Genomic DNA, 25,796 nt, shown 5'->3' with positions numbered 1-25,796 from the left:
TCTACCACTGTCAAATTGTCAGATCGGGACTGAATGTAAAGTCTGTACCCTTTCAGCTATACGACAGACCACCAAGACCATCTCTCTCTACAGCTGAACAGTATGAACTACAATACGAATATAACTAAATACCAGGCAAAAAAAATTAATGCGCAGTCAGTGATACAGAGCAGAGTAACAATAGCGGTAACATGGTGCTTACCATGCTCCAGGTACTTTAAAACAGGCTAATTAATTCACTTAATTATTAAGTTTTTCATTTAAGATGTATAACAATCCTATGAGAAAAGACCGAGTTAGAAAATTTGCCCAAGTTCACCCAGTTTATCTGCACCCGGGCAGGCAGGTGCCAGCGTCTGTGTCCTCAGCCACCAAACCCTCCTAGCAGAGAGCGTTTTGGTTTGTGCTGGTGGGGTCAGAGCTGCTGTACTCATTGCAATTGAAAATAGAGGTCTCAGCAGGTCTTTGAAAGCCGTATAGGATTTACATGTCCATTCTATCTCTTAAATACGTCTTACATGTGTCTTTTTTCCCTTTACATTCACAACCAAGACCCAAGTTCTAGCTCTGTCTCTTCTCAACAGGAAACCATGCAATTTCCTAAGGTTCAGACAAATCCTGCTGTCTCCTGAACCAGATGATTCTTTCCAAATCCAAACTAAAATAAGTGACAATGCTTTTAAGTTCACAATCTTAAGCATGGCCTATAATGTTTCATGTCATCGACTTCCAATTGGGGATGATTTCATTCCTCAGGGGACATTTGGCAAAGTCTGGAGACATTTTTGGTTATTGCAGCTGGGGGCAGGGGGTGCTGGCACCTAGTGGGTAGAGGCCAGGGCTGCTAAACTTCTGCCACGCACAGCACAGCTGCCCAGCTGCCCCCAGAGCCTTCGCCAGTCCAAACTGTCAATAGCGCCCAGTCAGAGGAACCCTGTTCAACGTGACCTGTCACACATAGCCCTGCAGCCTTGCGCCCTGCCTCGCTTCTCCTTTTTCTAAACAACAGCCCCATTGACTCGCCTTCCTTCATCACTGCAAATGCACCAAAACTCTGCAGGCCTTAGGAGCTTGACGTATTATTTTCTGCCTGCAGCCGTGCCAACCTCCCCACCGGGCTAAAGCCACCCTCCTTCAGCGCTGAGCCCACGGGGAACTTTTTCCAGGGAGACTTTGCTGATCCCCAGCCTGGGTCAGCCCTCCCACAGGCACCCCCCACCCCTCCCACAGGTACCCCCCACCCCGCTGCCGTGTGCTGCTGTCCTGTACACTGGGACCTCGTAGGATTTACAGCAGTTCCACCTTGCGGTTCTTTCACATCCGGCGAGCCCTCCAGGAAGGCAGGGAACAGACATCTTTTGTCCACCTGTATAACCTGAACACTGCAAGACAGAGTCTGTGAAAAGAGTTGGAGGGTATTTCAGGTGAGGCCAGATGAGGTGAGCATTGAGCATTTTGGGGTGTGGTGCCTGGACAAACCAGGGAGCTCGAGTGCGGAGAAGCAGGAGTGATAAGATGAAAGGGGAAGGGAGAGCTTCAGATATTAATATCTATTTTTTCTGAGTTTCTACTGTAAAGTCTAGCCCTTCTGTATACGTAGAACAGACTAATCTGATTAAATCTGACTTTGTATTATCTTAGTGTGATGGGCAGGATTTTTATTTGGGTATTTTATATGGCACACAGACCTCAGGACCAGGTGTCCTCAGGTCTAAAGCTTGCCCTAACCCACATATTCTGTTTTGTTTTGTTCTTTGTACTCCTCTGGACTTCACTATCTTTGTTTGTAAAATAAGGGAGTTGGATTTTTATGGATCTGTGTTGCCCTCTCAACTCTTAACATTCCTTCTTTATAAACTCAGAGTGAGTGTGTCTAGCTAAGGTAGAACCATATAATTACTCTAGTTTTAAGAGTTGTATGAGGGATGGTTTCCAAAAAATGCACTTGCTTATGTTTCTCCATTATTAAATAATAAGTAGAATAATGTAAGCATAATTTAAATCCTTTGATAACTAGGGACTTTAGGTGTCCAAGAGTTACCGGTTTTCATTTTATGTCATTTAAAACACAGGAAATTGAGTTATAGATATCTGACCCTTCAGATGTATCATGAGGTTATTGAGTTTTCTCAATAACCCCCTAGGATATTTTCTTTTTTCATGAATTATCTCTTTCTCCAGAGTGCCTTCTAGAAATCATTTTGCTTCATCAAATGTTTGACTTGATCAAGGCACTTCCGTTTGTTTATGCAGGTTTACTCTGTGTTCACAGGCTGCCTGTGGGGCTAAGTGCAGGGTTCCTCACCTCTTAGCACTATTGACATGTGAGGTTGGGTAATTCTTTGTTGGGGGACGCTGCACTGGGCATCTCTCTCTCCACCATCTAGCTGTCAGTACAAGGAACCCCGTCTAGTTGTGGCAACCAAAACATGTTTCCAAGGCATTGCCAAATGTCCCTGAGGGAGGCCAGGTGGATGCAAATGTTCCTGCTTGGTTAATCCATTTAATTAAGACAAGATCGTGCCAGAATGAATCAAGATCCTCCATTGATAGGTAAATGTAGCTTAGCTCTCTATCTCCTCCAAATACTAGATGCTCTTGGCATATTCTAAATGAGACAGTGACTTCCTTATAAGGGCAACTATTTTCCTGGGAAATCTTAAGTTTCAAAAGAAATGCAAAAGACATCCCAGTCTGGTGATTCAGCTTGTAAATGCTCAGCTTGTAAATAACTCCTTAGTGCCCAGCTGGAATAGTTCTGTGGACAGTGACTCTGTACGGTTTGGGGTGGTTGTCCTTTTGTCTTGTCTGGTATGCATCTTTTAGATGACCTTCTAAGAGATTAAAGATTTGTTTTTAAGTTGCCACTCCTCCCTCCAACCCCAAAGGATATCAGGATTTTCATCTTCACTATTTTTCAGGCTATAATGATTCCCATTCTGAAAATTTCATTTAACAAAGCAACCTCGGGTCTTTTAAAAAGGAGGGATAGGATGGTGTTTTCTCAAATGGAAAGCATAGAGTCAGGAGGCTGTGAATGGATCAGTGTGATGTGCCCTCCTGCTCTCCTCTGTGTAGCGCATCTCTGTAATGATTGCAGGCCACACAGTTTTAGCATTGAAGGGCTAGGAGTTCCTTGAGCAAACCTGCGTTGCACAAAGGAATTTGATCTACCATAGACCCTCTGAAAGTAAACAGAAGCCCAAAGAAATATAATAATGTGGAATGTTTTGCTAACTTTAGAAAAAGCTTTACTTATCTTATTTAAAGAGAATATTCCCACTTAGCATTTTTTATTCTAAGCCAAATAGATCATCTGTCACCAGAAACAGTTCTAAATGTTTCACTTGCTTTGTGCAGCAGTTTGATATGGTTATGAATTCCAAAAATAGATATTGGATTATGTCAGTAATCTGATCTGTACCTGGGCATGATTGAGTTATGATCAGGGCGTTAGTGGGTGGGGACTCACAGATCAAAGGCATGACAAAGAACAGAGTTGAGGGTATTTGATGTTCAAGTTTTGATGCTGGAGTTTGATGCTGAAGCCCTGGAAAGTAAGCTCACAGAGGAAACAGAAGCAAGCCCCAGGAAGAGAGGAACCCTGAGCCCAGGAAAAAGAAGCCTGAGGAAGAAAGGAACCCAGGAAGCCTGAACCCTGGCAGACGTCGGCAGCCATCTTGCTCCAACACGTGGAAATAGACTTTGGTGAGGGAAGTAACTTACCCTTTATGGCCTGGTATCTGTAAGCTCCTGCCCCAAATAAATACCCTTTATAAAAACCAACCAATTTCTGGTACTTTGCTTCAGCACCCCTTTGGCTGACTAATACAGTTTGCTTTCTTGAAAAAGTAGACCTCACTTTTTCTTCCAGCCAAGATGGAGAAACAGGGACTGAATTTATGCTCCCACCTAAAATAACTAAAAATCTGGGCAAAATATATGAACGAATAGTTTCATGACATCAGGCGATGGAAGACTGTCCCCCCTGAGTAACAGGAGACACATGAGATAAGCCCTACAATTGCCCCACTTTACTGTTTTGAGAGATTTTCTATGCTGAATTGCAGGGAAGGAACATTCATGGAGCACTCAGCAAACTCCCTGAGCTGGGGAGATGGAGCTGAGAGGCTGGGGAGACCAGAGAGCCGCAGGGTCCCGAGCCAGAGCACTGGAGAGGAGGGAGATGCATGGAGAGCAACAGGGACCTTCCTAGGGCCATCTCCTCTGTTCGGCAGGGCTGGTTAGTGCCTGTGAGGAAAACACCGGAGCCTCAGCAAAAGGAACAGTTGAAAAGAGGCGAGGGAAAGTGCCTCGTGCTCATACGACTTGGAAAAATGCTGTTCCCACCAGGCAGGCTGGGAAACCTCCTACATCCTGGCCGTTAGGTAGAGCACTCAGAGGCCTACCACATGGCAGGTCCCTGGTACAGTTCCTGGTGCCTCTGAAAGAAGACAGCGAACTGGCACAATGGGCAGGTGCAGCAAGCTGACACAATAAGAGACACAAGAAGAAAAACATAATGAGAGACACAACAAAGCAGGGAATGGAGGTGGCTCAAGCGATTAGGCTCCTCCCTCCCACATGAGAGGTCCCAGGTTTGGTTTCTGATGCCTCCTAAAGAAACAAGGAAGACAAACAGACACAGCAAGTGCAAACAACAAGGAGGTAGGGAGAAATAAAGAAAATCTTAAAGAAAATCCAGCACTCAACAAGGTCAAATTCACAATATGTGACATCCAATCAAAATGTACTAGACATGCAAAGAGGCTGAAAACTGTGACCTATATTGAAACTGAAACAGAGGTTAGAATTAGTAGTCAAGAATATTAAATCTGTGATAACCTGTTTCATATGTTCAAAAAGTTGAGACCTGGAAGAGGGAAAAAAAATCACAAATTGAATTTCTAGAGAGGGAAATTATAAGATCTGAGATGAGAAAATATTGAATGTGATTAACAACCAGTTGCACATTGTAAAAGAAAAGATTAATTTGAAGACAGCAATAGAAATTTTCCAATATAGAGAGAAAAAGACTTAAAAAACAAACAGGTCACAGGTGAGCTATGGGACAACTTCAAGCATAAATCCTTCAGAAGCATAAATCCTTCTAAATATGATGAAGTCAGACCCCACAGATCTGAGTGCTCAACAAATCCCAAGCACAGGCATGACAATAACTACACCAAGGAAAAAAATAATCAAATTGTTCAAAACTGGTGACAAAGCCAATGATAAAACAAACAAACAGCCAGAGGAAAAAGACACAGAGGGTCAAAGAGAAGGACAAGAGCATGTTTCTCATCAGAAACAATGCAAGTGAGGTGGCAGTAGAAAAACATCTTTAAAGTAATGAAAGAGAAAACACCTGTTCACCTAGAAGCCTCTGCCCAGCAAAAATATCTTTCAAGTACAAAGAAAGGTGAGAGCAAAACTTTTTCAAGCACACAAAAGCTGAAAGACCGGTGTTCCTACAGAATATGAAATGCTGAAGAACATCTTTCAGGCTGAGGGAAAATGATACCAGATGTATTCAGAGGAATGAAGAATTCCATAAATGGTAACTTCTTGATCTTGCCGGGGATTTTGCTAAGTGTCTTTTCACATTCCATGAGGATGATCCTGACATAGCTTCAAGTTTTCTAACTAGGAGTAGGGACCAAGGCGTGAAGGAGGGACATGAAAAGGCCCCGGGCCTGGAGCAGCTGAGAAGAATGGAGGAGCCTGATAAGCTGGACTTCTTGCCTTGGAACTGTCATGAGAGACAAAAGCCTATGTCCTTTAAGTCTGTACTTTGATTGTTTACTGATGTTGCAGATTGACTCTTACCTTAATTGATAGTTGTTGTTTTTTTTAAAGCTTTAAAGTTTCCCTTCTACATTAAGATATCTAATCTACTTGACTTTTTTTCCACATGAAAATACAATTGATCCAGAGCATTTTGATGGAAAGGCTTCTTTTTCTTACTGATAGACAATGCCAGCTCTGTATCAAACACCCATATATACATGGGCGACTCTCTGGTCTATCTATCCATCTATTTCTCTAGCCATGCACCAATATTAAGACATATTTAAACTAATTATGATATGTTTATAAGTAAGACTTCATATTTGGTAGGACAAATACTCCAGCCTTTTCTTCCTTCTGAAATATACCATGGCTTTTCCTTGCACATTGATTTTCTAAATAAGGTTTAGAAGCAATTTCTCAAAAGTAGGTGAAGAGATTATTAAGAACTGCAACTAGATCTCATGAATATTAACCTGCCTTATTATGAGTTGATATATGCAGAACTCTGCAGTGCTGTGATACAGGGTTAGTCTCAGAATGACTTTTTATCCTCACACCACTGGCATGTGGGCAGCATAGCGGTGAAGTGGTGACACTTTGCCAACACGGTTGTCATATAGGGGGACTGAGTTCCAACTTCTCTCCCAAGATTAACTTGGATTCCCCTAAAACTGAGGGTACCATCTCCCATGTGGAGAGTAATAGCTTCAGTTATTTTGGTATAGACCATGTCATTTTAACTCTGTTGCTTTGAGCACATTAAAATGTCTATCGACTGCACATTGAAGGTGCCTTCTGGACATGAACCAGACTAATATTTATCAGGTTTTCAGAGAATAAATAACCAACACTGAAATATACCCTTCGGGGTTTTTGACCGATGCTTAACTAACCTGAGAGTTGAATTCTGCATAACTCCATTATACTACTGTGATAGGGAACTCAGGCAATTTATTCGATGTTCCTCTCTTAGTATTGAGTGCCTGCTTTGCTCCAGGTACTATACTAAGTGCTGAATATTCAGCAGTGAAAAATAGATTCAGAACCTGCTCTCATGGGAAACACCAGTTTCTAAACAAAATGAACAGAAATATAAATATTTAATTCACAATGTGTTTAATGCTATGAAGAGAAAAAATAGGGTTTTTAAGTGAGAATAACTGAAGGGACCTAATACACTTTCTATTTACTAGGCACATTATGTGCATAGGAAACGTGATTTAACTTTTAACATAACCAGATTTATGTAGCAAATTAAACACAGGATTTTTTTCCCCTGTAGTTAATCCATTTATTCCATCATTCACTCCTTAATATTTATGTTCATTGAGCACAAAAATGAGACAGACAATGGGCTCACAAAAATGACCATGACTCAGTACCTGTCCTGAGGTTGAATGATTTACATAATAGTGCCTTATTAAAACAATTGCATACCAAAAGAAAACATAAGTATATCATTTTCTTTTTTTGTTCTGTTTCAGATGAGGATAGGCATTCACTCGGGCTCCGTGCTGGCTGGAGTTGTCGGGGTGAGAATGCCACGATACTGCCTGTTTGGAAATAACGTCACCCTGGCCAGCAAATTCGAATCGGGGAGTCACCCTCGGCGCATCAACGTCAGCCCCACCACTTACCAGTAAGTATTCTCTGGCCTCCTCTGCCTGTCGTTGGCATTGCCTTGAGCTAATACCCTGTCATTTCTGAGACCCTGTCCTTTCATCTGAGCCTGTCATTACCCAGGACGCTAGGAGGAGATCCGCCCATTTTGAAAGATAGCAATTGTGATACAGACTTTTATTTGCACCCTGAGAGACTGCAAGGAAAGCCTGACCTGACTGAGAGGTAAATGCAGGTTTGTCATTTCCCGTAGTCTCTGGCCTCCTAAGATTTGCCTGTCTAAATACAGGAGCGTAAATGCTAAGGGGCTGCATTCCAGTCGAAATCCCAATATTCTCAAAATGACCCTCGTTGGTCATAAAAATCATAAGATAGCAAGGGATGTTCATCTGTGTATTGTATTCTTTTGAATATAAAGTGTTCTCTAAATACATACTAACTACCTAGAAAAACTTTCAGTTTTACTTCTCTTAAAGGTCCTATCTAACAACTCCCCATATTTTTGCCACCTGAACCAATCCTTATTTTGTGCCTGCCCCCCCCCCCTAATTAGTAAACTCAATATGGACAGCTATAATGTCTGTTTGGGCTCCTCACTATATCTCCAGACGGTACAAAACATGTTTAGCACATAATAGGCACACTCTAAAGATTTATTGACTGAATGAATACATGTAATGATAAGTTGGATCTTTTCAGATAAAATGGTAAAGAACAGTATGAAGGTCTCTGTCAGACTTTAGTTTCAGGTTGGACATTGGTAGCCAAGCTACTTAATCAGTGCCAACTTTTAGATAAATTAGATATGATAATTGAAAATCTGTAGAAATAGTGACCATTCATTGACAGGGTTACAAAAAACCCTTAAACAGGAAAGTCAAATAGAAAGGTGACAAAAGTTGATTGTAACAATGCATTAAATGATTATATTTTGAACCTTTGATACTATATCTATATAGAGGAGAGTTAAAGACATGAATGGAATCTCATCACGAATGAAAAACAAGTATTTTCCTATTTCCTGAGGAACAGGTAAGAAAAGGAACTGAAACTAAATATAAAATCAAATGAAAGTTGAGGTTGATAAAATATTTTAAATACCTGCTAAACTCATAAAAATAGTGAATACACCTTGAACTCACCATTTTTTAACAAAGGTGCTCCTCTTATAAGTTTGAAGAACCTACAAAATTTATGGGGCCTAACAAAAACCTCTGTACTAGATCCCCAGGGATCCATCTCTCTTGCTTAAGATCTACTCGTCATGTTGAGGGAGTTTGTCTAAAGGTTTGCCTCTTTTAAGTTTCTCCCACTTTGTCTAACACAATTCTTGGCATAGCTGATGATGTACCAATAATTGCCACAGTGATTCTGACACTTTTCCCTCTAGACCACAGGGTGAGGAAAAGATTCTGAAGATCAACCACTTCACTCATTTCTTCTTAATTTGGTTGCAATTTTTCCCATCATGGTACAAATATTTATTTGTCTTACTGTAGATTTCTATCTGCTATGCAAACTCATTTTTAAGAATGCTGTGTAAGAATTGAACAACTGTGCGAAGAGCTCATGCCCCTTCATTAGACCTCATAGTTGTAGCTGGCTCTGTTTACAAGTGGCTGGATTAGTCCGCCAAAGGGATGCTGATGCAAAATACCAGAAATCTGTTGGCTTTTATAAAGGGTATTTATTTGGGATTGAAGCTTAGTTACCAGGCCACAAAGCAGAAGTTCCTTTCCTCACCAAAGTCTATTGCCATATGTTGGGGCAAGATGGCTGCTGTCTGCCAGGGTTCAGGCTTCCTGGGTTCCTCTCTTTCTGGGGTTCATTTTTCTCTGGGCTCAGCGCCTCCGTTTTCTCCACAAGGTCAGCTGTAGACTATGAGGCTATCTAAGGCTTTGCCTCTCTCCATAAGGCCAGCTGTTGACTATTAGGCAACTGGTTCTGGCTCTCTCCCTGGTGCTTGATTCTCTCCTCTCTGGGCTCAGTTGCTCTGCTCCTCTGTGTGCTTACTTCCCGGATTCCAGCTCAAAATACTCCAGCCTCAAAACTCCAACTAACTCCTCTCCTCTGCTGTGTAGTTTTCTCTGTAAATACCTGATATGGCCCAATCAAAGCCCTAATCATAATTTAATCATGCCCAGGTACAGACCAGTTTACAAACATAATCCAGAATCTATTTTTGGAATTCATAAACCATATCAAACTGCTACAGTGGCTAATAAAGTAAGCCGCAGCAAGCCACAGAGGTCTATGCATTGTGGTACTGGCACTGAGTTTTTAAAACCCTTTTCAAGTTAATTGAGTTTGTTTTGATTCTTGGTAATCAATAAGGTCTGAAGAAGTGAATCACTTCAGCTACTGCAACCACAGAAACATTTTATTCTGTTATTGCTTCCCCAAATCAAATAGAGCCATAGATGGACACACTGAGTTGCCATGTGGGTACTTTCTAAAATACTTCCTCTGATTGGCCTACATCATGTGATTCCTACTAGGACTTTATAACAATGTTTTTACATTTATGCTATCCTCAAGGTAACTCTTTTTCTTTGTCCCTAGTCCTTCTCTTCTCTCAACAAATATTTGTTGAGTATATACTGTACTCCAAACTCTATGGCAAGCAGCAAAGTTGCAACAATGCATAGCAGATTCATGGGAGAGACCACAGAATGCCTGGAAGATGTACCAAGTAAACGATTAATTATAATAGCTTAGCGTCAAGGTCAAGAAACTGAGTTAGAATATTAAAGCAAGAGGAGGTGCAGGCTAAAATGAGACTATAGAATTAAACTGGATCCAGGCCATGCAAGAGTTTGCAAATCATATTAATGGGGTTTCAACCTATTTCTAAGAACGAAAGGCATTGAAGAATTTTAAGCTAAGAGTTACTTCATCAGATTTGTAGTTTTAGAAAGATCACCAAGGTGGCAGAACAGAGAATAGATGGATATAGAGGTGAATCTGCTAATGGAGTGCAGGTATTCTTATCTACATTTCATTAATGAAAAACACAGCTGACTACTGAGATCCTGGAGTCCCAACCATTTGCTCTCTCAACTTGTATTCCCAAGCTTTAAAAGAGTGATTGGACTTGACCTTTGTTGTCCTTTTTAATCTGGGCTGCCATTAAAAAAAGAAAGGTACCAGGGCTCCTAGTAAGTCTCTAGAAACCTCAGTTTGGGCATATGAACTTAGTGTGACTGAACTTCCAGATTCTGGTTCTGTTTGTGCTAAATACTTTCTGCTGGTTTCTTTTACAACAACCTATACAATTCAACCATGTAATTCTTTTCCACACCACACAGGTGATTTGTGAACCCACTAACCAAGTGTTCTTCTCCTTTCCTTGGATGCCCAAAATGAAATACAAGGATTGACTTTTCGAGAGCATTCCCTCTAAGGAAGCAAAATTGTACTTTCTTAGATCAAAAAGGAAGTAAAACTGGGTATAAAGTTTGTGAGAGTTTGAAAGCTCAAGTTTCATTTTCTGAAGAAAATTATGCACAATGTTTAATATTGCCTGGTTATCTTGAAATCTTCAGAGAGCTGTATATAATTTTATTTTTAGTAAGGCTATCACAGACTTTGAAAGTACCTTGATAATATGGTTAACTGAAATAATTTCCTGAGTAATTTGGCCCAAATAGGATTTAACTGAAATATTCAAATAGTTTAAAACCCAATTTTATAAATATTTTAAAATATTGGAAATTTAAAATGAATAGTGTAGTGTCTGTGAACCCACCACTGCATTATTATTTTGGCTTCAAATATTTTTAATAAACATTAGTCAAACATGTTTCTTTTAGAATTTTCCCACCCCACCCCCTTGAGACAACCACCCTAATGTATTTGATGTATTTCAAAGCCCTTTGTTTCATACACTGTTTTTGCACATGTATCCATAACAATAGAATATTATTTTGCTTCTTAAATTTGCTTAATGGTATTTTACTATATGGTCTTTAACTTGTATTTCTTTTAAATAAAACCTCATATTCTATTTATTTTATTTAAAAATTTACAAAATTTACAAACACTCTGTACCTACCAGGCAACAATTCCTTCCTTCCTTCCCTGGTATCCTCCAATTACTTTTTATGAATTTGCTATTTCCAGATATTTCACATAAATACCTCATATTTTTAAGATCTATCCATGTAAAACATATGGCTGTAGTTCACCATTTTAATTGCTATGACGTACCATATTTAACTTTTATTTACCTATTTTTCTATCGATGAACACTTAGGTGTTAAAGAGTGTTCCTGTGAATATCGTTTACCTGTCATTACATAGGTTAGGTTATATCATATTTCTTATGATACAAATATTGAGCTTCTTATAGGTTCCTATAGCTGATATGACCAGATGTTGTTTATCTTAAAATTCATTATAGACATAAGAAATTAAGTATTCACATGACTTTAAAATTTGGACCCTAATTTTAATACAATAGTTGTGACAGTTTGATATTATTTATGAATTCCGAAAAGAGATAATTTTTGTAAAGTGGTCTGTTCTTCTAGATGTGATACCCTTTGATTGTATTAGATTCAGCTGAGATGCCATTAATTAAATTATGTTACGATTAGGGCTCTGATTCAACCGTGTCATTAGAGCAACTCAGTTTTTCCCTCTTTGTGGGATACATAAATGGACAATCAAGGAGAGAGAAGATACACAGGAATAGAAAGAGCTCCATAGACATAGGAGAAGAGAGAACTTGATCCTGGGACCCCAGAGATAGATGAACCATTTGCCTGATAGTTTGCAACTAAAGAGTCCAGAGCCCTGAGCAGCTAAGAAGGCCTGAGAAAAAACATGCCCTCCAGCCTATAGCTGAAATCAGAAGAAGCTGTGCCCATGGAGCCTTAAGAGGAAAAAGGAAGGCTGAACCCTTGCAGACATCACCCATCGTCTTGCATCAACACGCAGCAACAGAGTTTGGGTGAGAAAGTACCTCTTACGGTACTTCGAGTTGGATTCATTAGGGCCTTATAACTATAAGCTTTTACCACAAATAAATACCCTTTATAAAAACCAACAGATTTCTGGTCCTTTGCGTCAACTCCCCTTTGGCTGACTAATACAGTGGTCTTCACTTTTCAAGACTCTTGGTGTGAGTCACCATGTCACATACAGTAATGCCCAAGAATCATTCCCTCTTTACATATAGCACTTTACAGCTAGTTTTATTTCTGGACAAAAATTAATCTTCAAGGAATCTTGAAATTTTCATGTTCAATGTTTTCAGTTTTTCCTCAGCACATTGATGTTCATACCCATCTTTGTTCCTACTCATCCCAATTTTAAAGTAATACACATAGTACATTTTTTTTAACATCATGCTACCAGTCTGTGACATAAAATAATTGCTTCCACTAGGAATGGTATCAACAGATTATGAAATGCCATGAATAATCTAATGATATGCCTGAACAAAATTGTATCTCCTTGTTACATGCAAACTAAAAAAGTAGAAAGACTGGAATTACTTGATATGAAATCTTCCTTAACTTTTAAACATATTTGCCTTTTTTATTTTATGTTTGATATACTTTTGGACTTTTCAGAATATCTATTTTTCATTCACTGTGAAAAAGCCCTTCCCATTAAAACCAACTCGTCTTCTAAACACTGCTACACAAATAGCTAATCATTTAGGAGATGTAAAATGGAGGAGAGAGTAATGGTTAAATTGTATAAGCCCTAGAATCAGAGTGCCTGGTTTGGAACCCAGGCTCTTAAAACTTATTGTTTGTGTGAAAATTAACAATTTACTTTGGGCTTTAAAATAGGTACCTATTTCAAAAACTTATTGTTAAATGTGATGTTTGCAAAACTCCTAATGCCTGGAATGTAGACCTTTGTTCATTGCTTCATCCAGGAAAGAGCAGGTCATCTGATTCCTGCACTTGATTCCCGTATTTTATATGTGTTTAATGATGTACAATAGTTGGATTACAGAACTCATCAGGCAGTCCCAGAGAAATTCTAAGCCATGATGTAAAACTGAGCTTGGAATCAGCCTCCTCCCACACGTTCAAGAGAATCTTAGAGATGACTGTCTAACTAAATCATAGTCTTGAGATAAAAACTGGCTATTTTCTTGGCAAATCCTCTACTCAAATTATTGAAACATATATAGTAATTAAGAGGTTGTATAGCCCGAAACATTTAAAAGTTATCTGAAGAACTGAATATATGGTTAATGAATTTTTTGAACTTGAAACTTTGATTAATGAATTTTATTCTCTGTGATCTATAAAAACATTCCACTTAGGGGTAACTATTTTTACTTGGTGTTGATAATGTTGTTTTATTTGCATTTGTAATTTCAAATAAAAAGTGGCATCTAAAATAAGCATTTGTCTTCCCCTGCTCCACCAAACAACACATCCATATACATTTTTCTTTAGGAATGTAACAGATTTGGCGTTTTTAATCACAGCATATATTTTATGCCAGTTAAATGAAATTTTTTGCCTTAGGAAGACCTGATGGTATAATAGTTTATAATTTGGCAGTGTATTAATTTTCTTTTGCCTCTCTAACATATTATAACAAACTAAGTGGCTTAAGTAATGCATATTTTCACCTGTAGTTCTGTAAGATGGACATCTGACATGGATCTCAGGATCCTTGCTTCTTGCCTTCTTCAAAGCTAGCTACACACCTCTCTCTAACCTTGCTTCTGTCATCACATCTCTTTCTAGCTTTCTTTCCTGCCTCCCTTTTTGGGCCTCTGTGAACACATTGGACCCACCTGTATACCCAGGATAATCTCCCTATTTGTAGGGTTAGCTGATTATCAACCTGAATCCCATCTGCAGCCTTAGCTCCCCTTTTCCACATTACCCATCATATTTGCAACTCCAGGGATGAAGATGTGGACATCTTTAGGTGGCCTTTATTCTGCCAAGGAGCAAAGACAAGGCTAAAATCTGCCTAGAAATGCAGCTCCAATCCTAACTCTAACTCCCCTGTCTTTAAGAATGTAGAAATAACAACATGGCAAAATGAAAGCAAATTCTGGGGAAGAAAAGGACTTTGCAAGATGAGGGCTCTGGTTTCTAAAGGATTTTTAATGGGATTAAAGTTGCAGATTCCTAAAGAGAAAAACCTGTTACAGGACTGAATTATGTCTCTATGTTTAAGAAGAGTCTATGGCTTGAGGAGGAAGAGAAGCCGTTCTAAAAACAGAAGATGACTGAAGACCCCTGACTTCACAGTCTGCCCTAAGACACAGCTATCTCCCCCATAGAATCTCTAAAAACCACCTTGGAATGCAAGACGTTGCAATAAATAACTCACAAGTATTTTAGACTCTACAAACCATTTATTAAATGTGTTTTCTTGGTGACTTATTTAACCTTTCTAACTGTTTCTTATCTGAAATAAAGATAATAATATCTAATGCCCAAGCTTTCTGTAGGATTAAATGAGGTAATGTGAATAAATTGTTTAGTGAGATTTCTGAGGGGCTAAAACATTCTGTGGGAGCATGTCTCTAATGTGTATAATAAAATTCACAGGGAATATAGGCTTACTATGCAGAATTGTACTTTATAGACTATTTGGCCAAGGCATCTTTCTGTTACATTGAAATAGTCATTGAATAATTGAAGAATGCTGAAGTTACTTGGGCATATTTTTCTTTTCTATAAAAGTAAATAGTTGTGAACACTAGTCAAAAATATTAGCTAAAAATCTTTTCTTTTGTCAATATAATTATTAGACATGCATGAGATGCTATATTATAAATATTTATTCTTCTTCCTATGGACACCTATTGTGGGAAAAGACATCCAAGAGCTTTGGGAAGTTTTGTGTAGTGGTTTACGCATAACCTACTTTTTCTTTTAAATCAAAATGTCCATCTGCACTAGCAGTTTGATATTTCAAGGAAATAAAAAGTATTTAGGCTGGTATTTTACTGCCCTATCTGTCTTTTATATGACTTTATTGATCATTATATCCTTTCCTCCATGGAAGCACCAAAACAGTAAACACTGTATTTACAAAAGAAAAATAATCAGTAAAAACAAATGACTTCAAAAGAAAGACTTGAGCTCTGCCCCAAGAATATTTATATTTTTCAAATTACAGACAGAGACATTAATATTACTCTTTTAAATGTGCCAATAAAAGTCATATCTAGCAAAAATGAATGAGAGAGTCTACTCATGTAGACATTTTCATTTTGCTGTTTCTTTCTTGGTCTTTCTGCTTTATCAAATAGACTTTTTCCCCGGAAATTGCATTTCTGTGCATTGGGAAACATTATCCTTCCCAATGATGTATTTTATTTTATTTTTTTACATATCTGACCCATTGTTTTGACCTCCAGAATATCCCACTTTAATCATCCCATGTATTTAACTAGCCCTTTTAGAGGCCATAATCGTGGAGTCCCTGTAGTTCAGAATCTAATGTTGCAGTTACTTTTACAGTAAAGACTGTGCAAACTTACCTACTAGCTTACTTCTATAGGTCTAATTGTAAGAATTAATGAGATAATAATATATAAATGGATCCTGTGTCATGGTTATTATTTCATAGTTAAGAAATGAAATATTGGATCTGGCAATTCAGACATTCCTTTTCTTTATGGTCTCTTGTTTATTTGACATAGGTTTGGTCTATATGATTAGCCCATGATTGAATATAGAAGAAAGTGTTGTGTTGGTCTTGTTTTAGACCCCTTCCTAACTATGTATGAATGGAAGACCTGGTGTTTCTCCCTTCCCATGACAGTAGTGATAAAAAATTAATTACTACCCAATAACCTCCCCTGGGGGTTCAGAATCTAAAGATGCTGATCTAGTTTTCTTATCAAGAGCTTCAGTTTATATGAGGGATATCTACTGATTTCACACAAAAAAGAATTTCTGTAAAGTATAAATAATAACTTGTTATATCAATAATATTTTTATAAATAATGCCAATTTGAACTAAATACTCCATATTCTCTAAATTACTGTAAAATGAAAGTTAGCTACTAAGATAATTAAGCATAATTCAAAGCAAGGGATTAGGTGATTCCCAGCAGTGTCCTTTTCCTTTCTCCATTAAAACAATCACACTATTTCAGGTGGCTTGTGGGTCAATGTTTATTTTGCAAATAACAAAGCATAAAGGACCCTTTCTAAGTTTTTATAGGGCTCCACATTTTAGCTAAAATGGTCAAGTAGATCAGCAATTTTTAAATATGTATTAGTTATGGAAACCATTTGCATAAAAGTCTGACTTAGAATTCCAAGGTGAAACTGCTCCAAGGCAGAATAGTGCTGTTGAGGTTGTCAGGGATAAGGAAGTCCTAGGATTGTTGTGTTTGTGGGTTTCCTGCAATCACATGTAACCTTTTCTACACATACATCCATTTTTCTGCAGAGATCTGATGCGCTTGTTGGATTTCCAAAGTAGCCCAAGACTCAGAGAATATAAAGAACCACCGCTGACTGGTTGAATAGATGAATGACCAAATAAAATATATCAGGGGAAGGAAGTTCACATTTCTGTTCTATAACCAATCGCTTTTTGACCTTGGATAAATCACTAAATGTTTTCATCCTCCATTTGCTCATGCATGAATAAAAGGTTAAGTATAGATAATTTCAAGAGTTATTTACACTAAATCCTGGGAGAGTAAAGGGACACTGGTGGAAAAGCAGGTGAACTCTGAATGAAGTCCATAGTTGAGTTAATGGAATATACTATTTTTAATTTCCTAGGCTGCTTTAATAAAATACCATGAAGGGAAGCGGACTTGGCCCAGTGGTTAGGGCGTCCGTCTACCACATGGGAGGTCCGCGGTTCAAACCCCGGGCCTCCTTGACCCGTGTGCAGCTGGCCCATGCGCAGTGCTGATGCGTGCAAGGAGTGCCGTGCCACACAGGGGTGTCCCCCACGTAGGGGAGCCCCACGCGCAAGGAGTGTGCCCTGTAAGGAGAGCCACCCAGCATGAAAGAAAGTGCAGCCTGCCCAGGAGTGGTGCCACACACATGGAGAGCTGATGCAACAAGATGACACAACAAAAAGAAACACAGATTCCCATGCCGCTGACAACAACAGAAGCGGCCAAAGAAGACGCAGCAAATAGACACAAAGAACAGACAACCGGGGTGGGGAGTGGGGGGTGGGAGAGAAATAAATAAATAAATCTTTAAAAAAAAATAAAAAAATAAAATACCATGAAGGTCAGGTTAAACAATAGGAATTTATTTGCCCACAGTTTTGAGGCTGTGAAAATGTCCAAATCAAGGCATCATTATGGCAATCATTCTGTCCCAAAGACTAGCTACCCTCCATGCTTCTTCTCTGTCACATGGCAAGGCACCTGGCAGTATCTGCTGGCCTCTCCCTACTCTTACTAGTTTTGATGATTTCAAGCTTCGGCTCCTGTGACTTTCTCTGTCTGAATTTCATTCTCTTATAAAGGACCCCAGTAAGAGCATTAAGATCCATCCTGAATGAGGTGGGCTGCCTGTTAACTGAAGAAACCTCATCAGAAGGTCTTACAACAGGTTCATACTAGCAGGAATGATTAAATTTAAGAACATGTTTTTCGGGGGTACATACAGTATCAGATCACTCCCTTCTATCCTCTGTAACCCCAAAAGACATGTTCTTTCTATGTGCAAAATGCTTTCATTCCATCACAATACCCCAAAAGCTTAAGTCATTTCAGTAACAATACTCAGTATAAAGTCTCATTGCAATCGGTTATAGGTTTGGTCTATACGGGGGCACAATTCCCCTCCATTTATGGACCTTTGAAACCCTTTCCACACATATGGTTGGACCTGCTCTTTTGGCCAGAGAAGATGTCTTTGGTCCAGACCTCAGCTTCCTGGTTCTGCCCTTGAAGTGATATTTCCTTCAATCTGTCCCTTTTAGTCCAGGCTGGCAGTATTTTCTTTCATTAAAACCTCATTTTACTTATAGTACACAGGGGTCTGAACCATCAGACAAAAGCACTTTCCACCAGTCCTTCCTGAATAACTGCATCTCCAATCATGACTTCTCCTGAAATTACTGACCAGTTCCATGGGCAGTTAAACTCTCATAGGAGCATGATTCTCTGGGGACTCCTTTTCCAGAAACTCACAATTTCTGGTCTCGTCATGCCCAGGAGTTCAGTTCTCAGCTTATCCCTTTCCTCTCACATTTCACTATAAGCTGCAAGGAGGAAACTGGCTGCAGTTTCCACAGTTAGTTGGAAATCTCCTCAGCTAAATATCCAAGTTTATCACTCTCAAGTTCTTCCTTCCATCCGACATCAGAACTCAATTTCGCCAAGTTCTCTGCCACTTTAAAGCAAGGATCACCTTTCCTCCATTTTCTAGTAACCCATTCACCATTTCCTTTCAATGTCTTAGGGGAAGGACCTTTAGCATCCATATTTTTGCTAACAGTCTCCTCAAAGCAATCTAGGCCTTTTCCACCAAGCACCCCACAAATCTTCCAACCTCTACCTATTACCCAATTCCAAAGCCATTTCCAACATTTGTTGTGTGTTTTTCAGGAGATTCTAGATGTAGGATCAGATCAGCAGCTAATAGTAAAAATTTTACTTTTTCCTTTCCTATTTGGGTACCTTTTTATTTTTTTATGTAACCTCACTGCTCTAGCTAGGAACTGTACTTTTTTACAAATAGTATTTCCTTATGAATTTATTTTTTCTTTTGAAAATCTTATTTTTAGGTTTTGCATGTAATCAGCCTTTTAAATCAGTTACTCCTCTTTTTTCTCATTTATGCACATTGTTCTTTCAAGGAAATGAAATTGTATATTATATATAGTGTGCATGTATGTATATTGTATTATATTGTAAATATGTCTGTTTCAAACCCTTTATACAAAGTAATCTACCTTCCAAAAAAAACTTTGATCATGAATTGTATTATGTCTACATCTGAATATTTATTAAAATAGACTGTTTGAAGAAGTTATTTTTACCTAGAGAATTGAAATTGGTCTTTTTTTTTATTACACAAATGCTTTATTACACAGATACTCTTATATGAGTAGAATACGGCAAAAGTACCTCATTGGATTTTCTTTCATCGGTTATGGACAGGATACTGGGTGAGATTAAAGAATTGCAGAAGTAATTTTTCCCCACACATTTATCACGTTTCAAATTCAGGTTAGTATTCTTCCAAACAGTCATCTTTCTGGAATACCTCTTATAAGTAAGGGTCTTTAAAGCCCATCTGTCAGCCACGAAGAAAACCTGTTTCATTTCTTTATAGCTGGGTCCAGGAAGCTTCTCTGCCCTTGGCTTTGCCCTTCGTTCTTCCTCTAGGGCTGCCCATACCCCAAGAAAGTAGCTGTGCAAATGCTTGCCAGTTCATACCATAGTGAAGAAGGCTTCCAGAGCTGAAATCAAGAACCAAACTACAAGGGCGAACTCAGATCCCACAGGGAATCGTGAGCCTGCTTTATGAAATGTCACGTCCAGTTGTTACAAGATTTTATCTAGGTTCTTGGCTATGCTGCAGAAATGAATTTCAAGAGCACACCAGGTGAGTTAGGCCAGTGATTTATTCAGGTAGGGAGGGAAGAGAAATGGGAGAAAAATAACAGAAAATAACAGAGCAGGGGTCCCAGGTAGAAAGGAAGGGAGTGAAAAGGGATGAAGAGGGCCGATTTAGAAGCTACAATTGCACCTTATAGATGATAAATCCCCACGTTTACTTGCGTGGCCACATGGCAGAGGAAAAATGACGAGAGCGGCACACAAATGCCAGGTACAGGTCCAGAGGCAAGAGGACAGGGAGAGCAAATCCGGAGACTCAAGCCTCCCGATTTGCTTTTGAACTGTTAATTATTCCACCTCTTTGCTAATGGCAGGGGAGGGGGTGCCAGCTGTTTGCTGTTTTGACTGAATTACCCCACCCATCAATCCCTTAGTGAGGACCCCATGATCAAGTTCCTAGGGAGCATCTGGGGCTTTTCCTTGTTCTCAGGAAGAAGTCTTTGTTCTGGGTAGCAGAATCCTGGATGTGGAGGTCCTTCAGCAGCCATCTTGGGAGTTCCAGATGTCCACGTGGACTCTCTGTCAGGTTCCAGATCTGTCTATTAATTCCCTATCTTACTAGCCTGCTTCACAGTGACATTCATATGTGGTAATTAGTCCATGTGGCCATTTTAAAAAGAACTCACCATTTGTTACAGGTGCAAGAGCCAGCGTAGTACAGCAAATATGATGGTTAAGATGAAATTGGTCTTAATCGCACTTTAAATTTTTATCAGTCAGTCCCTCCTGTACACAAAGGGCATGTAACCCTTTGTGTAGAAATCTCTGATTGCTCAAAATAACATGCTTAAGAATTCTTTTCATGGCTCTGATTAAATTGCAAATATTCTTACTCTTTAATCACCCATTAGCAAATCAAAATTCCTCTATAAATCAGTTGTATGACATTGGCTGAGAGTGTCTTTCTAGAGCTTCTACTTGGGAATCCTTCAGATTTGCAAGTTTAAAACTAACATGTTTGATCATGCTGCTTTATATGACCTATTATCTCAGTAGTACATAAATCCTTAAATTTCACATGTTAGAGTCATATATAATCTTTGAAATAAATGACATCAAAATTTTCTTTCCACAAGGAAACTGAGAGCCAGAGACATTAAGTTACTTAATCAGTGCCATTAACTAATTTATAGGGAAAAACAAAACCCTTCTGAAAAATAAGATCAGATTTCCAGAGTTGCCTACCAACCCCTTATCTTATCTCATTCCCATTAACTATCTTACCATAGCATTGCTCTACAAAACTTAGTACTTCCAGAAAGCATCCTTTTAAGGGGCATTTCAAGATACATTGTACAAGATGGTAAAAAGAGGTAGACTGAACCTTTAAAGAAAAGGGGAAAAAAGCAAGCCCTTTGTATCTCAGTCTCCAAGTGTGTCTCAGGCTGATTTGCCTTCTTTGTGACTGGGGTTTATGGCAAAAGGAATTGTTCAAGAATATAGGAAATAGAGAATACAGCATTTTTAAAAGAGTTTGATGCTGGTCCTAATTTTTAAATAATGAAAGCAACTAAGGATTTCTCATTTTTAGAAATAAGTGAACATTATATTTTTCTTTCTGTTCTTCCTTTGTCTCCTAAAGAAAGACAAAGCATGATGAAAGAATTTTTTTAGGAAGGAATTTTTGTCAGAGAAGTGGAAAAATGTGAGGTAATTAGTTAATTTATAAAAACTGATTCTAGTTCTCTTCATCAGTCTTTCATTTGTCATCTCTTTTTAGTTCTGCTTGTAGACATAAAATTTTGAGTGAGCATTTTGAATTTTAAATATCTTTGCCATTTATTGTAAGTGGAGTTTTTAGGCTGATGAAAAGTCAAAGAGGACACTGTCCTTAGAAGCCCATGGGATGGGATCATGTTTAGCTATTCAGCACCCTAAGATTCCTAAGCACCACCTAAGTTTAAGTGGCATTCGTTTTGGCATTCGAATGGGGGATGCATGCCAGGACGCATGCGCTCTAGAAAGCAACACATGGCAGACTGTGGAATCTATAGTCTATTCACTTTGCCGTCAGTATTTAACCCAGCACTGGCTGCAGAAAGAAATAAGCCAGGATGTGACAGTATTGCCTCTGAGGCTTTCTGCCTTACAATTTTTGGGAGACCTACTAGGAGACTTTCCCTTTTTGAGAACTTATCCATTAACCTACATTTCAGAATCCACAAATTGGCAATCTTATATCTTTGCCTCAAATCCCGTAACTTAAGATTTTTGAAACACTAAAATAAATAACAATTTGGTGAGCTTCTTTCTCTGTTGCATTCCGTAGTGAGCGAGAGTCATACTTTCCTTATTTAGACAGGAGTGTTACTTCCAGAGAATGAATCATTGGGTTTCAAGGGATTTTAGGCTGTCTAGCTGACTCAAAAACCAGTTTCCTTGGGCCTATCTTCAAACTGCATCAGCTCGTGGACCAGTGAAGCAAAAAGCAGAAATCCAGCCTTTCTTCCTGGTTTTCACTCAGGTGGAAATTTTAAGAGGGTAAATAGGAAAAATTCAGGAACTTTAAAACACCAAGAAAAACAGAAGGAATCTTCACCTTCTTTATATCTTCAGGTTTCAGAATTGCTACCCTTCCTCCAGCCCTCAAAAACAGTGTCTAATGCATTCATCCTTGAATCCAAATGCATTCCTTAGCAAAAGGGTAGTCAGGTGCATACTTAGCAACATTTCTGACAGCATCTTCTAATTTAACAGAGCAGACTAAACACCTGAATTTATCAGTAACCTAAAACAACAGTAAAATGATAATGAAGGTATAAAACTCCTGTCATAAGCATACAAAGAATGAATGAGGACAACAGTGTGAGAAAGAAGAAAAGTATATAAATGAGTGGCATTTGACTTAATAGAAGAAAACTGAAGTCTCTGGGCCATCACTTGAGGGCTCGGATAAGAAAGAAGACTATTTGTTCTAAATCTGAACTTCAGCCTATTTACAGAGAGACAGACCGACAGAGAAAGGCAGAGGCTCGTTAGGGCAAGTCATAGTAACCATTCCAGGTATTTTCAACAGGAGGAAGTTTAATACAGGGCATGGTGTGCTTTTAGCATCTTTAGAAGGGGGAAAGGAGAAGGTTCTAAGCACTCTCCTGAGAAGTACCCCTAAATCATAGAACCGGCCAGCTGGGCAAGCTCCTTCCCCTGGGAGCACCAAGAGCTACAGCGCCTAGGTCTGGAGTCATGGTTAGAGCTGAACCAGCCTTTGAACACCAGAAAGCTGAAAACCGATGCCTGAATGTGCCCTCCACTCACAAGGAAGTTAGATTTAAAAATCACCAATATCGTCCATTTTCTTAACACTCGGGAAGCTAGAAAATGAACACTGGAGGCTGCTCCTAGAAAACTCCAATCTTGATAGCCTGTGTTAATGGTCAGTTTCCAAAGGAAAATGGAATCCACCTCAGTTTTCAATTTTGCTGTTCAAATCTTGATGAGAACATCTAATTGGAAGAACATAATAATAACTCAGAACTTTAGTTGCCAGGGAAATTAGGAAATGTCATTTCCAGCTGGGTAGCCATGTGCTTATGTAATTCTCTATTGCTAGGAAAGAAAGGAAACAGAGATTTGGGGGGACAGCTAACTCGAGAAAGACATGAAGTTTGTTCTTGTGAGAGACTGAGCCAAAGTGGCTTTACACTCATGCAGGTGGATATGGGAGAAGTAAGTGCACATGCTCAAGTGTGAGATTTCCCTTTCTCCATTTAATCTCTGGAATGCAGGAAGCCAGTGTAATCCCACAGACACACCTGGATCATTGTTACTTTGACAGACTAGCCCAAGGGAAAACACTATATCAATATTTGGGACTCCCTAATGATCTGGTTAGGGGAACGCCACAATTCAATATGTTCTTGCCATAAACAGAAAGCTTACAATTAGATTTTAATGCCTCAGACTGAAGTAGAGAGAGACTTCTAAAGGTAACAGTCATTTGTTGAATGCCTTTAACAGGAAAGAGAGAAACCAAACCAACCAAAAAAATTTTTAAAAAGGAAAAAAAACCCTAATGACCATATGAACATTTGGAGGAATGAGAACACAGAGAACAAAAGAAAATTCATAAAAAGATCATTCTCTGATTTAAGAGTATTATGAATTAACATAGCACAATAAAAAAGAAATAATCATCTTGAAAATCAGTTTGCAGACAGAAGTACTTTAAGTACTCCTTGAAAGGAGGAAGGAGGGAAAGAGAAAGTAGGAATGAGCTCTTGGAAATTAAAATGTGATATCTATTTTAATTCTGTATAAAAATTAGTGGACAAATTTGGGGGCAATATTCTAACAAGTAGAATAAGAAGAAAAAAGTGAGAGTAAATCAGAAAGGCAAAAAAAAGTTGGATGATCAACTCCCAAAGTTCAATATTTAACTAAACAGAACTCCAGAAAAAGAAAACATAAGGAGTTGTGTAAGAAACAACACAAAATAAATTTCCCAGAACTGAAAGACATGATTTGTCTCATCAAAAAGTTCTACTTGTGGTCATTTTAATGCATAAAAAGATGCCCTGAGGCCCATCATTAATTCTCAGTCCAGAGGAAGAAACATGATCTGGGAGAAACAACAAACTAGAAGAAAGTTTCTGTCCACTGTAGTAGGAAGCAGAATGACACGACTTTTTAACAGCAAAGTACTGAGGGGGAAAGTGACTTCCCCCTTAAGATTTTAACACCTCATCAAACCACCAGTTTGAGAGGAGAGGGAACCACAGGCATTTCTGTCAGATATTAAGGGCAAGTCTTTAAAAGACCCTCGGCTCTGAAGGATGCATGATTTCTCCTGCCTCTTGCCTTGGCCTTATGGCATGTCCCGGTGGCCAGCAGTGTGCACGCCACATGACATTAAACAGAGAGTTTCCTTTCTCTCACGATGGTTTCAAAAATGGAGCGGTGAGTGGGTTGCAAATGCCAGCTGGCCAGTAGTACAGGCTGGATCTGGCTCTCTTCACTTCTGCAAAGGTTAGCTTCTTCCATGGGGTCAACCCCCAATAAAAAACAATCACTTTATGGACATCCATTTCATAAAAAGTCACAATTCCTCCTTTTCCCCACCTATTATGATCCGAGGTAGGAAACCTTAACCAGTTCAGCACCTTCTACATGGAACTTACTAGCTACCTGTTGACTGACTGACATCACTGACCGAATGATTCTAGGTTGCGAGTGACACGTGGCTTGAGCTTGCAGGCTTGGTTTACCTGCCCTAATCTTTCATCCTTGGAACAGTGTGGGAAATGCAGGTGGCCATAAAGGCTTCCATAACTGGCAAGTGAACCTAACTATAGAATGGCAGTAAAGGGTATAATGGAATAAAAGACCAAATCCTTGCCTTAGCCTTATAGATGTACTTTACACGTGCCAGTTGAAGTATGATTTGGAAAAGCCGGTATATTCCAGAAGGATGCCTGAAATGTCATCATTACCATTGCATTCTGTTTCGTTAAGCCCTGAATCTCGTGTTAAGATGTAGACTACATCTAGGTCATCTGCACCTCACTATGGGTAAGTGTCAGGTCCTTTACCAAGGGAGAGCATAGCAGAGATGGGTATTAGAACAGGAGACAGGTGAGACCGAGACCAGCTTCAGCCCCCAGTGGTGTGGGAGCTGCGCGTGGACCTCCATGGTGGCCCACCACCCACACGTGCTTCCAGGCCACCATGGGTCCACAGCAGCGGTGGTGGCTTTTCATCCTGGAAACCAGTCTACAGGTGCAAGTGCTAACTGAACTCACTGAGCAGAGGAGGGGAAGATCAGAAAGGAGGCAGGTAAATAGAATTCGTGTGCCTTCCAAATACTTATTAAACCTGTGGCTGTCTTTCTGGTTGG

At 39.2% G+C, this 25,796-nt stretch overlaps 1 protein-coding gene across 1 annotated transcript in view; it reads left to right on the top strand.

Moving 5' to 3' along the window:
* Positions 1-25,796, top strand: part of GUCY1A2 (guanylate cyclase 1 soluble subunit alpha 2) — a 332,065-nt gene that overhangs the window by 289,412 nt on the left and 16,857 nt on the right. Inside the window, exon 7 of the mRNA XM_004470863.4 lies at positions 7,278-7,432. Within this exon, the coding sequence (XP_004470920.2) occupies positions 7,278-7,432 (155 nt within the window). The remainder of the gene's footprint in view (positions 1-7,277; positions 7,433-25,796) is intronic.

The sequence above is a fragment of the Dasypus novemcinctus genome, chromosome 27 (assembly GCF_030445035.2).
Source record: "Dasypus novemcinctus isolate mDasNov1 chromosome 27, mDasNov1.1.hap2, whole genome shotgun sequence".
In the NCBI taxonomy this organism is placed as follows: domain Eukaryota; kingdom Metazoa; phylum Chordata; class Mammalia; order Cingulata; family Dasypodidae; genus Dasypus; species Dasypus novemcinctus.
Note: the sequence above shows the minus strand (reverse complement) of the source record. Positions and strands in the feature narration are given on the sequence as shown.